The following is a 14,960-nucleotide window of genomic DNA, read 5'->3' as shown; positions in this document are numbered from 1 at the left end:
CACATATGCATACTGCTCACACTTAAACACACACATTTTTAGAACAGCTGTCTCTTTATTTTACTTGTATCCACCTGTCAAAGATAATCATTGTAAATCCACTAAAAGGCCTGCTAGTCCTGTGAGTAGTGAAAATAAATAGGAACCAGGCAGTATACCAGCGCAGTCCATCTGCTCTGCACCTGCATCCAGACCATATCTGTTGTCAGCGCTGTGGAAAATACTGGCTCACTAACATCAAGAAGATGCTCACTGACTGTGACTGTGTGACACCACACGGGTCAGTCGGATCTGATCGGATCTCGGTGGCTATAAAGAGTGAGCGTTTAACTGCCCCTTTCTCAGGATAATTGAAATATTTTAGAGTGGAAATCAAAAAGCCTGTAACATGACAGCCCCACAAAGGAGGCCCTGTTGTGAGAGTGATTGATGACTGGGCACAGTGGGAGTTTGGCCCATGCAGAACAACGCTAGCTGAAGTGCTATAAGCCTATTATACATGGAGCTGGATGAGCACTGCTCATTAACATTCCTGTCTGAGGTACCTGCTACCCACTGGTTACGTTTACATAGACTAATTAGCTGACATGTACGGAAAATATTTTATTCTATCTAGGCAAAGAAAACATATTTATGCCTAAAACTTGATTAACCACATCAAAAGAGTCAGCATCTATATGAACTGGCCGTCTTGGATGGTGCCAAGAGGGAGGGATGATGAGATGACTCTTCAGTATGGAAAACATTAGCAGAGGATTTCTAGTGATTAGAAGTCATGAGGAGTTATTAGACACAAAACGTGATTGGGTGACTCCTTGTGGCTGACATCTGCAAGTTTTACTGGAGTTTTTCTTCTTTTTTTAAACTAGAAAATAAAAACAGACACAGAAAACGACAGCAGTGGCACTAACGCCCTATAGGCTGATGTTGGCGTGCAGTTTTATCTCCCTCTTTTTGTGTTTCCACAATATATGCATGTCAGAAAACAGTCTCAGCAGAGCCAGATGTCACAGTTCACAAGGCCTCGTGCTTCAATCCAAGTAGGGAAAATCTAAAACACATATGCTGTTCAAATGGTAGTTGTATGCAGTCTCATTTCACACTAAGATGCTTTATCCAAGCGTGACAAAGTCTTTGATACAGAGCTGTTACAAAACAGCCTTACTTCATTTTCTTCTGTCCAACGGGAACATTAAATTGCTTGTGTCAGCTCGGACTTTATCGTGCCAATCAGTTTGTGTTTACTTGCTTCAGTAAACGTGGTGAATGCTGAATACACTAAAAGCTTTTTATTTTAAAAACTGTTGCTGGGACTGAGCTTGTGCGCATTTAGACAGCGGGGGTGAGATATGAGCGTCTGCGGTCGCACACATAAGATCACAGCTGCTAACAGAGTCTGTGAGAGAGTAACTCCTGGCTTGCAACGCTCAGGTTCTAGTCTTGGAAGACCCACTGTACTAAGTCATGTAGCAGCAGGCAGATTTATTGGCAGTGGAAGCTGCTGACATTAGTAATAACTGAAAACACAACTTGAGATTTTAGAGCGTGGCCAGGCCCATCTCCCATAGATTCTTCAGATGAAGAAGCTCAACGCTTTTTTTACTCCACTTTCCAGCTGGCTCATTGGACCCAAAGCAGTAAAAAGTTCCCAAACTAAAAACAGGCTAAAACTGAGGTACGTTCACAACTGTGAAGTAAAACTCACTGTAAACATAATTGTAGAAATTGTCCTCATTATCTTACTCAGAATTCATTATTATTGCACCTGAAAGCAGATGTTTAAGTGGGACTTCAAGAATTTATTTGCTTCATGGTGTTCCAGATGTCAGATTTTATGAGCAACATCAATTATCGAGGATTGAAATTTCTCTTGATGGTATTTATCCAGATACTATTTCAGGTCTTAGTCCCTGTTTGCCTGGTTATCGTCTTTCAAGAAAGCACTCTGGGGTTTTATGTGTTGTTTTATTGTTTTATTGTTCCCACAACGCTGAAATTGAAGAAATCGCAGTGTTGTTACTGGCATTATCTGTGTCTGCTAATTATCTGAAGTCTATTTGCATAGAGTTTGTTGCCACAACACTGGGGAAGTGTTAAACAGGTCGTAACAGAGAAAAAAAACACAGGTGCTCTAACTTCCTCTAGAGTACTAAGCAGTGTAAAATAATGTAACACGCAGGAGTGTCTCCTTTCCTGCAAACTGCCCGGAAGCTTGAAGGCTTTGCTTACACAGTAATTGCGAAAGAACAAAAATTAAGTTAGCCTTTGCTCCATCATTTTATGGTTACAATAGAATGGAATTATAGAATAAGACAACATCCATCATACACATCAACATAATGAATATTAAATAAAGCGATGTAAAAAGGCAAGATTAATCCACTCCATAATGTGGCCTGCACCATGATAAGTAGAGCGTGTTCATGATGTAAGATGATGAAATATTGTTTCTTTTTCTGCAAACTTAGCATGAAATTGCGCACTACTAATAATTGCTTATGCAGTACTTAAATATTGTTACTTATTCTAGTGTTTTTAGTGTAATTTCAAATAAAATCCATTGAATTTCTATTTAATTACAGGGGAATTACTCCCTTAGTCACGGGTCGTATTATAAAGCCTCAGCAGTGGCATTTGCGAGTGATGTGTCAGTTTGCTATTAAAGCAGAATAATTCAATCCAATCTTAGTTAATCATTAACATAAACCCTGCTTCCCCAGTTTACTATATTTATCTGCAAGCAGCTTCCAGATGAGCAACAAAAGCCAGATCCCATTTTCCAACCACATCAGAAGTGATGTTGGACTAACAATGACTCGTTCTCATAACCACCAGTTATTGTTCCATTTCTATGGAATGAAGAAAAGAGCATTTGGTTTACATCACCAGAGCTCTTCTAGTGCTCATAATGAGTTCGCTCCCCCCCCCCCCAAAAAGGCTGAAACATTAATTCTTCAACTTTGAAACTGCATATGTGTGCAGAAGCACCCGCGTCCTTTAAGACATCTATAACATCAGCTCAGATCCCGCCACACATCACTTCACCTTATTCACCAAACAGCTCTGAAAGCAGTAGCACAGATCTCCTATAAAAACACAGCAGAGGATACGCAAAACAGAAAATGGTGTATATACACACTCTTCTGCCAAGTCTATGATCTGTTCTCAAGGCTGGGATCTGTGACACAGTGACTGCAGAACGCCAGTCAACACCTAAGCTGCAAAGAAAAAAAAACCCAACTAAACTCACGTGAACCTTTCGACTTACCCGCAAGCCTTTAGGCCCTCTGGTACCAGTTGGCCCAGTCGCTCCAGGAGGGCCCTGATAAACAAAGGAAAATGGGGGATAAAGAGAAAACAAGGGGGAGGGACAGAGATACAACAAAGGTTTACACTGACAGACCACAGAGCCCCCTGGCTGTTGACCTTGCAGGGCAGCCTGACCTCGGGAACACACTATAGGGTTTGTTGTTAGATCTGTCACTCACACCAATTAAAGGGTCTGCTCTGGAATCCTGTCCTGCTGCACCCCAAATCCCCCATATTTATATTTGTTTTGGTGGCTCAGTGGCCCCTGCCTTCAACCAATGATTGGCCCGCTCTGTCAAAGCCGGCCACGGCAAAGAACGGGGGGCAGGGGAAGCTTCTAATTGGTTATAGGTGTTGGGCTTTTGACTGACAGGAGGGTAATGCACATTCGGCGGGAGGCTGCCAGGTTTTATAATGCTCAGAGAAACCTACAGAATGTGGGTAACTAAAATTACTTAAAATATAATCTACGAATGAATGAAATTAAAATACTTTAAAAAAAAATAAGAAAAAGTTAATTGATTAATATTTCAAATGTCTATGAAACAGACACTTACTATTGTTAGTAACCACTCACTGTCATCACTATGATTAGAGAGGATTATATACAACTATGAATGAGTAAAAAGAAAGTGCAAAATATGCAGGATGGTGACTTACTGGTCTTCCTTGTGGTCCAGTAGGTCCGGCCTCACCCGGTCCCCCCGGGTGACCCTGGTGTGCAAACATAGATAAACATAAACTCAGTACATCGATTACAACTGATACACGTCAGGAAAAAACACAAAAACAACACAAAATGATGATATTCTGACACTTTCACCTATTACAAAATAAGTTTATTTAAGCAGAAAGGTGTTGACATAAAGGCCAAACTCATTCTCCAAATTGCACTGAGATGTGTTTGAAGCAATAAATTGTCCGTCTTTCACACCCTCACTGGTAGTTCAAACATACATCTGGAGAAATGCTCTGTCCGCTGGAAAATACGTTTTATGTAACGATGAAAGAGAAAGCGGAACAGAAAGAAAATAGACAGCATGAGGTGATGATTTTATGTAGGAAAACATACTACTTTTGGCTGCTTTTCTCTCTTCTTCTTCTTTTTTTTTTTTTTTTTTTTTTTATAGTAGCTCGTTTTTGGCCAGGCCATTTGTAAAAGCATAACTATATAATGGGGAGTACTTCAGTCAGAACTACTCAAGACAGCCGAGTGCAATAAAAATCTATCCAATACACAAACTTATAGCACAGTAGGCGGTTCTGATGTCATGCAGGAATAAAACAAAGAAGCCTACAGTATGAGCACTCTGTTAGTGACTATAGATGTCTGCTGGTCAGCTCCCCTCACATTGTATGATGCAGACTTTTCCAGAGGGTCTGTTTCTGTTTTGTAGCTGGCCAACACAGAACTTCCTTGTGAGTGAGTATGTGTGTGTGTGGTGAAGTCCTCTGAGAAATCTAACTGGCTGTCAGCCAGCAGGAAAACCTTCTCTGCTTGAGCAACAATGATGACTAAATTCTTATCCACTCCAGCAAGTCGCATACATTAGACAAGTCCGTAAAAGACCCTACACGATAAAGAGTCGACGAACTCTGTTTGAAAGAGCAGGTTAAGCTAAGTTATCCTTTATTGATCTTCCTCTCAACGCTCAACGCATCCTCAGTATTCAGAGCAGCGTGCAGCCACTGTGTGGAGCTCTAAGCCGGCACCTCAGTCAAATCCCTTTGGGAGAGTTTATCTTGTGATATTTTCGATGGCATTTTGAACTTAGGACCTGAGGCGACAGTACTAACCACTGAGCAGAGATGTCAGACTAATTTTAGTTCCTGGGCCACATACAGACCAATGTGATCTCAAGCGTGCCAGGCCAGTGAAACCATTGCATAACAAACTATAAAAAAAACAAAACATCTCTAAATGTTACCCTTTCTTTTAATATAATGGACTACAATCACTGAAAATGAATAAACCGGCCATTTCCCCAGTGACTGTCTCACTCCACTGTCATTATAAAGAAAGGCTACTGTAATAACGTTTAAACTCTGCAAAATCCTACATTGGTTCAGACTGGATTCCTTTGGCGGGCCTGTTCTGGCCTGCGGTCTGTATGTTTGACACCCCTGGGGTAAAAGAAAGTGCACAACACTGAGGGAATTACTCAGAGGTCCTGCAGATGGTAGAAAAATTATCAAGCGATGTCCGAAAAAAAACAATATCCTCTTTCTATTTTTGTGTTTTCTTTTGAAAAGTTTCCAGCAGGACTGTCAGCACTTTTCTGACCATTAATACCATCACAGAGGTAAAATATCACAACGGATTCACTGGAATTATTTCCACCTTTGTTTGAATGAATATTACAAGCTTTGTTCTCCAGTTAAAGCCCTCTTGTCAATTGCCAAACCACTGCTTAGAATACAGGGTTTAAAGCTGCCTGAACTGTGACGACTGAGCTGTGCTTTGAGGAAAAAAACAACAACATATTCTGTCATATTCTTGTGGTACATGTGTGCTTAATCCCTCACAGCACTATATTCCCATGGGAATAACAGACACAGTTTAATCTAAAATGACCATTTCTTAGGATTTTTAACAAAGACAAGATACCTTCTTTGGAAATGTAATCTTAAGGTCACGTTTTAACAGACTCAAACGTCATTCTTTCTCAGTGTGAAAGCCCTCCACACTCTAGCTGTCATTCTGTCTTACCGTTGGTCCCTTTTCTCCAGGTGGTCCAGGAAGGCCCATCTCCCCTCGATCTCCCTAAAATTGCACAAGTCCAGTGTTTTCTCTTCAACGTGATCTTGTAAAGACTATTGAAATAAATTCATGGAAAAAAAATGCAAATTATTACCTTCTCTCCTGCCAGTCCCGCCTCTCCCACAGGTCCAATGAAGCCCACCAAGCCCTGAAACATGTTGAATGGATGAATTAATAGATGTTTGAATGAATGAATTGGTAAAAAGCAGCCAAGCCGCCAAGGGTTTCTTACTCTCTCTCCCATGGGTCCAACTTTTCCAGTGATGCCGGGCTCTCCCTGCAGAGAGAAATATGCAATTACTTAAAAGATTAGAATAATGAATTTAATGTTCTTCAATATATTTTGCCAAAAAAGCAATAAAAAAAAAAACATAAATAAAAGTGGGGTTTTTTTTCACCTTAACTCCCTCTGTACCGAGTATCCCAGGGAATCCTTGCCTGCCCATTCTACCCTGAAAGATTTTAGCACAGGATGATGAATAATGAGGGATGCACTTGCCAGTGAAAGCATCATTAATGTTAATCCCAGATTCTCAGCGAGGATAAAGGATCTTTTTCCTGTGAGATGACAGCTTGAGGAGAGAAGCGGGAAACAGTCGGTTCACCGTGCACGTACATATGCAGTGCGGTTTACAGGTATTGCTGACAGTACATTTTGGCGAGCTGTAAAAAAAGTCAGAGAATGACTAATGCTCTTCTTGCACAGACAGTCACTCCTGGTGTTAAGGTGGGTGAAGGTAAGGACGTTTCGGGGGGGGGGGGGGGGTGACTCAACGGTACCAAAGTTTTACTCAGGTTTGCTCAGCTGCTTTTACAACGCAGTACTGGATAAGGCTCTAAGATACAAAGGGTGAAGGCAGATTCTTGCAGTTAATTACAGATTTCCGAGAATTCCTCTTATCATCTTTTTTAGATTAGAGGAAGATCATTCATTGTGCAGAGAGAGAGACAAATGAAGAGCAAATGAGAAGATGAGGGAGAGGATAAAAAAGAGAGAGGCTAATGCAGTGACACCGAGGCAGAGTGTCAGTCTGTGCTGAAGCTGAAAGACAGCTAGCTGATGAGGTGGAGGAGTAGGAGGACCTGCGGCACCTGGCCAGAGATCAATCACAACTCCCGGAGGAGTCGTACGGCGCTTCCCCTCGGAAGGAGCACAAAAAGGAGGTTAGAGTCTGATGCAGGCGAGCAGGTGGGAGGAGGGTGAGTGTGGAGGGAGTTAGGCTGAAAGAAAGTGCAGATGAGTGGAAGAAAGGATGGGATGACAATTACTTAGGTAGCATCTGAGTTTGTTTTGCTGTGAAGCGTAAGCTTGACCAAATATTTATTCTGAAAATAATTTTTTAAAAATTTAAGTCATTTCAAAAATATTTTAATAATCACAATCACAAATCTTATGTTTCTGCAGTGGCCCATTACTGTCTTCAAGCATTTTATGACACCTATAAATCGTTCCACCTATAAACATGGTGATGGCAATTATTGCCCCCTAGTGGCCATGATCAAGAATTGCATGCACCATGAGTAAAATCTCCTGAGGCTACAGGAGGCTGTGTAAGACACAGAACACAAGACTTCTGACTTGTCCAAAGCAAGAAAAACCCACAAAGAGAGCCTACTTTATCACCGTTCATATGATCTCTAACTGTGGCACAGCAAATGTTGCGCATGCATAAAGCTAAAGCAGTGAAGTTAAAATACGTACGATGGAGCTGGCTGAGAATTAAAAGGAGTAACACATGATTTAAAGCAAGCCACATATTGATCTTGTATAGCTCTTTCTGTCTTTGTGGTTAGGTTACCGTCTACTCTGTAGTAAAAGTTTAACCCTGGGGTGCAAACACCACGCTAATTTAAACAGTAAGTATTAATTTAGTTGATTGTCAAGCTTGGGGACAAATTTAGCCTCACATTGCAATGCTTTTCACAGTCTAAGTGATAGCTCTGTCCCTTCCCCTCCCTCTATCTTTGGTGAGGAGCTTACCACAGATAGAAATAGGATGCTTCTGCATGGGATACAATTTAGACAAACATGCTAAATTATACGATACAACTACAGAAACAGGCAATTATAGCCCTTGTTTTTCACTGATCAAACATGCACACATTGTGTTATTCTAATTTACGATACTCTGGTGGAAAGTAATGAGTCTTGTTTTATGGCCTACATGAGACCTGACTATCTTTCTCTCGTATCCTCTATTTTCATAAGAGCAGGTGTTTAACCAATAACTCACCTCGAGTCCTGTTAGGCCCGGTGGTCCAATAGGGCCCTCGTCTCCCTGGAAACAGAGGATATTGATCTTAGCATGGCTTATGTTTAGGGACATTAAGTGTTCCTTAGCAAAAAAATAAAAAATTCCTTGTGCCATAAATCTTTGAATGCCTGTCAGGCACAGTGGGGTCATTCTTATGTGGGTGGCGTCTGAGAGTCTTACCTCCAAGCCAGGGATCCCTCGTGGGCCTGGTAAACCTCTAGCCCCTGGTTTTCCCTTGATGGGTAAAAGACAGTAAAACAATTGTAAAAGTAATTGTAGCATTTACATATGTGTTTTGAGCCACAGTAGCAGCACTGTTATGGGGAAAATGATATAGGTCTGTTAGTTAGATTGGATGGACAGCCATAAAAATTTGAGACAGACAACAATGGGCCCCAGAGGACGAATCCTCATGACTCTGGTGTTATGGGACAGTTCCTTGGTCTGTATTTGTATAGCACTTTTACTTAGTCCCTAAGGACCCCAAAGCGCTTTACACAACCAGTCATCCACCCATTCACACACTGGTGATGGCAAGCTACATTGTAGCCGCAGCCACCCTGGGGCGCACTGACAGAGGCGAGGCTGGCGCCACCGGGCCCTCTGACCACCACCAGTAGGCAACGGGTGAAGTGTCTTACCCAAGGACACAACGACCGAGACTGTCCAAGCCGGGGCTCGAACCGGCAACCTTCCGATTACAAGGCGAACTCCCAACTCTTGAGCCACGATCGCCCCAATAAATGCTATCATCTACTGAAACTTTCTCCAGATGATGTTTAGTTTATGATCAAGTATAAGCAAAAGTAACGCTCAAAACTAAAAAAAGGCAGTGGTATTACTTAAAAAAAAATATAACAACATTATCATCATGTGAATATTTGGGGGCTGGCGTTATAATTTAGCTCAAGAGCCACTGTATGTCTCCCAGTGTTGCTGTGGAGCACTAGCCAAGTTCTGTCCCTGTTTTGAATCATGAGTTAGTTTAGGGACTGCTTAGCTTAGATCATGATTTTACTAACCTTTGGTCCTTCAAGGCCGTTCTCTCCTGGTGGTCCCATGTCACCAGGAAAACCCTATCAAGATTAAAAAGGGCATCGATTATTAGTCTGTCTGTGAAATACAGACATCAAATGCAACAACAAAGGAGTAAATACAAACCTCAGGGCCCGGAGGTCCGGGGGTACCATCGGGACCTTTCTCTCCTGGCTTTCCCTGTAAAACAGAAAGACTTGAAACAGTTGGATGTGATAAGAAATAAAAACTCATGCTGAAAATGAGATGAGAGGATCAGTGACATTTGCAAATGTCTGTGCATTTGGGACAGCCAGCAGCTGAGTCCTGTACTACGAAGCAGGATTTGGGCTTATCCATGTAACTTCAGTGTTACCACTTGTTTGTCTGTTTTATGAATGTGGTTCACTTATTAATGGGGTGCATTGGCAAGGCAAAAGACCTAACTTTTTCTGGAGCAGGTTATGTTTGAAATGAGCTCAACAGGTACGAAAGCACTGCTCACTGATCAATCAAGTCTCAGCAAGTTGTCCACGTCCTGAACCAGCAATGCTGACCATCACACTACCACCACCATGTTTGATTGTTGGTATGGTGTTATTTATGAAATGCTGTGTTAGTTTTACACCAGATGTAACGGGACTCAAAGCTTCCAAAAAATTCAAAGTTGGTCTCGTCAGTCCACAGAATATTTTCTCAAAAGTCTTGCGGCTCATCAAGGTGTTTTATGGCAAATGTGAAACGAGTCTTTGTGTGTCTTTTTGGTCAGCAGTGGTTTCCTCCTCTCTTTTACAGATGCCATTTTTGACTAGTCGCTTTCTTATTTTCAAATCATGACCTCTGACCTTAATTGAGGCAAGTGAGGCCTGAATGAGTCGTTGATGTGTTCTTGAAGTAATTTTGATCGGGCGGTCACTCCTGGGAAGCTTCACCACTGTTTCAAGTTGTGAATAATGGCACTCACCGTGGTTTACTGGAACCCTTTTCCAACTGACTTTGTTTCTCAGATGTTTCTTTACATCGTGGCATGATGTGCTGCTTTTTAAGATCTACTTAACTTTGTCAGACAGGTTCTGTTTAAGTGATTTCTTGATTCAGCAAGTCTGGCATAATCAGTCCTGGGTGTGGTTAGTAAAGCTGGACTTAACTTTCTGAGAGACTGAAATGCTACTTTCAGCTGCTCCCTTAGTCACAAGGGATCGCTACAGTGGGTAGCTCCACATGTTTGATTTGGCAGATTTTTTACATCTGATGCAACCCTATAAAGGTTTGTGCCTCCTTCTGGGATCAGACTAGGGGTCTCTCACTTGTTAGGCAACTATAGAAACCACTACACTATAGAGCCACTTGACCTGATATAATGCTGGTGACAGTTTCCTGGCAAAGAGCAGCGACTTCCTGGACACTCTAATGGATGCTTGTAAACCTCATGGATAGGAAATTGTTGCATCAGGCCAAGAAATAGTCCTGGACATAACACGCTATAAAAATAGTTATGTTTACTGTTGATTAAAAAAAAAACCCTACTTTAAACATTAAAGATTACATAATCTGCAGGTTTTGGACCTTTTGACACTGCTGAGCTTGCAGTTTTCAGCTTTCTGCTAAGTTAACTGGTATGTCTGTTAGCAGAACTAATAGACATATCTTGAGTTTTGTTTTCTGGCCAAACTGTTAGCACAAAGGCTATTAAGGAAATAGCTTAAGGACCAATGAAGGCAAAAACAAACAAACAAACAAACAAACAAAAACTAAACTATTGCTTATCTAATTGCTTAACAGTTAAATGTATTCCTGGTTTTCATGAATACATTCCCAGACAAGAACTAACCTGTGGTCCTGGTTTCCCACGGATGCCTGGTATACCTGGAGCCCCCTGGACACCCTGTCCAATACAAACAAAAGTTAAAAACTCAGAGAGACAGTCAGACAGGATCAGAAGTTTAATTTCTTTTCTAGCAAAGCAGACATTCGACATGCATGACTCTCTGTTCAAGATTGTGCTATCTCTTGGGGCCACTCTGCTCTGTGATGGATTTGAATTTTGCTTACACACAGAGACAAATGTGGAGGGTGAACACATGAATTTCCTTAAGCTGAACAGCAGACATCTGGAAAAGTCATTTTGCAAAGACAAAGGCTGTGTAACACGAGTGTACTGCAGGTAGCGTTCCGTACGGCGGCTGAGGAGGTCAGAAAGCAGGGAGATAGAGAGCGTGTGCATGTGTGGCGTGCACAACTGTGTTGCAAAGGTGACGTACCTTGTCTCCTTTGAATCCAATCTCCCCTTGCTCTCCAGGAATCCCAATTTCACCCTGACAGAGAGAGAGGAGGAGACGAACACGCATACATAGGTGGATGGATGAGGTATGGACAGAAAAAAAGAAAAAAGAAAAATGGAAACCATTAGGGGGGAATGAAATGTTCCACTTTTCCAAATACAAGCGTTTATTTATTTATTTTTTTTAAACAGACAATACTAATTAGCAGTTTGCACTTTATGAATATCCACACACAGCGAGTGTTATTTACTGGATTAGCCAACTATTCCATGTGGTGTCAGTATGTATTATGAAAGGCATTGCTGCAGTTTGCCACACCACATGTTTCGCAGGCCGTTCCAGCACAAAACAAATGAGTAATAATGAGTAACTGCAGTAATTACAAATGCAAAGTGAGAAGTGTCCAATAAACCAAATTTCAAACATGAGGCCTCTGATGAAGGTCTTTCAGTCACTTTCAGATCTGACTATTTGTGCTTTACCATCATTAAGGTATTGTGCACTGTTCTGGTTTTAGTAGAGGCTGCCAGATTTTACTGCTGTCCTTAAAAGGCCTGCTAGTTGAGCCTCCTTAAATCATCAGTGCTGAGTGGTCTCTTCATGCTGTGTGTGCTTTTTTGTTTTAAATTTCAAGGACAATGTCTGTCTACTTTTCTTTCATTTTCTTCAATAGCTTGGCTGGCTGCTTTAAATTAAAATGCTTCCATAATAGATTTCACAAAAATATGCATATGGAAACCTCATCTACACCAATAGAAACAATCCTCAGAAGTTTATATAAGTTAATTTGCAGGTGACACCTAATGAAAGCATGCTGTTTAAAGTCTAAACTCTGGACAGAAATATCTACGGTAGGATGCAAAAGACTACATATCCATCACATGCTGCTTAAACACAGGTCAATAACAGGAATATTCAGATCACCTTATCACCTTTCAGTCCTGGTTCTCCTGGATTTCCAGGCACCCCCTGGAAAAAGCACCAACAAACTGGTTGAAAGGCACCCCAAAAGCCAAATTCGATCAAAAGTGCATCTTTACGGCACATAACTGGCAACTAATCCAAATTCAAAAGCTTAAAATAGGCCTTCTTAAAAATCTCTTGTTTTATTGCATATACAATAACTGATAAAAATAAGACAGTGAAGGCAACAGTTTCTATCTCTATATGTGTGTGAGAGATTACCTTCAGTCCATTAGGTCCTGGCGGGCCAATCTGTCCCACAGGTCCCATGTCTCCCTAATGCAAGAAGATGGGATAAACAAGAAACACATTAATAAATAGTGATATCACATGCATAACGAACAAAGATGTGGCCCAGGCCCCATTCATTAATCTAAAAAACACATATACAATAAGAGCGCTCTTTGGGATTGATTAAGAATAAATTCACTGTCTTGCTTCCAGCCTCGCTATCACATCACACACAACATAAAACAATGGATGATAATATATGACTGACACCGGGAAGAATGAATAGATGTTGTGGTCAGAAGCCAAGATTGTGCATCTGAAGCTTAAATCAAAGAGTAGCCTTGGCTTAGTGTTTCTAACATTAGCCCCAGTGAATAATCGACAGAGGATGTTATCAAGTATAAGCTGCAAAATTGCACCTCGGAGCAACTCACTTAATTTGGTATTGCGAGTTAAAAGGCAACCTTCCCCCCAAACTTCTAATCTAATGGAATCTAATACCTGATAATTAAGTCATATCCTGCTGGACTGATCTGTCTCTAAAACAACAAGATCTGCTCTATAGTTTCAGTGCTCTAGTCTCACACTTAAATGTTAATTTCAACGGCATATTTCCTGCTCACAAATTTCTAGAAATGCATGAAGAAACACATTAATCTTAATTTCAATGAATTCTTGTTTATTATCACTCTACCTGAACTCTCACTTGACACTTAGCTGCTCTCTTAAAACAGCAGATTCACTTCTGTATAGACTTTTGTTCCCCACAAATGAACTCTGAAACTGAATTTTGCACATTCAAAAGACACAGATTTGCAGTATTGGGGTATTCAAGTATTCAAACCCAGTGGTCACTAAGAGCAAGGTCCTCATGTATTTTTGTGTGTGTCTCTGTGTGTGTTTTTGGAGGATGATGCTGCAATGAGAAATACTTGCCTCCGTTCTGTGCACACATTGAAATCCATCTGTCTAATGCATCTATAACCTGGATTTTGCATTTTAACAACTATAAGACCTTACAAAGGGATCGTATCATTTTTATTTCCCAAGCATAACATCGTATTCTGATTCTGATTCATTTGTAGCATCAAAACTTCAGTTATGCATCATACAATGAGATGCCAAAAGGTTGCCCAGTAACCAGCTAGCAAAAGGCTAAAAAGGCCTGTTTTTGTATTTATGCACATATGAAACCCTATAAAAACATGTCTTGATGCATGCTCAATCATCCAGGTAAGTAAATCGCAAAAGACTGATTCTGTTAATAGCGTTTTGATCATGCAGTGGGCTAGTTTCAGTTATTGTGCAAATGTACTCTTTATAAGATCGGGGAAACCTGCAGTAAGCTGAGACTGAAGAAGTCACTTGGATGAGTGACGAAACGTTTCTCCTACTGAAAACGCTACGTCCAGATAAACTGAATCAACCTTTTGGGACTTATTGAAAAAACATCCTATTGCACAGACATGTCAAACAGCATTGTAGCATGCACTTGTACTAATAGTGAAAATGCATCATAAACAGTCAGCGTATTGCAAATAAAACACAGAGATGGTGAGATGTGATTACATGTGATGTGAGATGTGATTTCAGCTAATGGAGAAGACTGATAATGAACTCCAGTGATTCCTAGCATAATCATAGACACGGAAACATCATACTGGTGAAAAACTGCCACAGATGAGGCTTCATGACATCAAAGTAGGCCTTGTTTGTATTTCAGAATGGCAGTATTTAACACAAAAAAATTTGGTTCAGTTTTTTTCAACTGTTAAATATAAGGAAAAATAAGAAAAGAGAAACAATCTATCTATTTTGAGTGTATTTCTAAGTGAGAGTCGTTGTCTAGACATTTTCTCTACTTCAGTAGTTGCCAGCCTTCACCCAAAGCTTCTCAGCTTTGGAGTCCCCAGAGAAGAGTGACTGTATATTTTTATCTTTGTAGTGGCGCTCCGTCCTGCTCCTACGTACTGTACATTATGCTGACGGATAAGACGGATAAAGAGGACACAAAGCTCAGACTAGGGCTGTAATCAGAGTCCTTCAATTACAGGCCTACTACCACCACCGGTGGCCTAGAATAGGTCAGGAGGAGTGGCAGCAATGGGTGAAGACGGGACGCAACAAGAGAAACCAGGGAGACAT

The 14,960-nt window shown here is 41.0% G+C and overlaps 1 protein-coding gene across 1 annotated transcript in view; it reads right to left on the bottom strand.

Moving 5' to 3' along the window:
- The window catches only part of col27a1a (collagen, type XXVII, alpha 1a), a 66,503-nt gene that overhangs the window by 11,280 nt on the left and 40,263 nt on the right, over positions 1–14,960 (bottom strand). Inside the window, exons 15-28 of the mRNA XM_084935570.1 lie at positions 12,807–12,860; positions 12,546–12,590; positions 11,601–11,654; positions 11,171–11,224; positions 9,487–9,540; positions 9,348–9,401; positions 8,506–8,559; positions 8,305–8,349; positions 6,469–6,522; positions 6,303–6,347; positions 6,165–6,218; positions 6,020–6,073; positions 3,970–4,023; positions 3,269–3,322 (exon numbers count right to left, since the gene is read on the bottom strand). Of these exons, the coding sequence (XP_084791696.1) occupies positions 3,269–3,322; positions 3,970–4,023; positions 6,020–6,073; positions 6,165–6,218; positions 6,303–6,347; positions 6,469–6,522; positions 8,305–8,349; positions 8,506–8,559; positions 9,348–9,401; positions 9,487–9,540; positions 11,171–11,224; positions 11,601–11,654; positions 12,546–12,590; positions 12,807–12,860 (729 nt within the window). The remainder of the gene's footprint in view (positions 1–3,268; positions 3,323–3,969; positions 4,024–6,019; positions 6,074–6,164; positions 6,219–6,302; positions 6,348–6,468; positions 6,523–8,304; positions 8,350–8,505; positions 8,560–9,347; positions 9,402–9,486; positions 9,541–11,170; positions 11,225–11,600; positions 11,655–12,545; positions 12,591–12,806; positions 12,861–14,960) is intronic.

This window comes from Perissodus microlepis, chromosome 7 (genome assembly GCF_051167445.1).
Source record: "Perissodus microlepis isolate ML-2025 ecotype Zambia chromosome 7, ASM5116744v1, whole genome shotgun sequence".
In the NCBI taxonomy this organism is placed as follows: domain Eukaryota; kingdom Metazoa; phylum Chordata; class Actinopteri; order Cichliformes; family Cichlidae; genus Perissodus; species Perissodus microlepis.
This window is presented reverse-complemented; position numbering and strand designations above follow the sequence as displayed.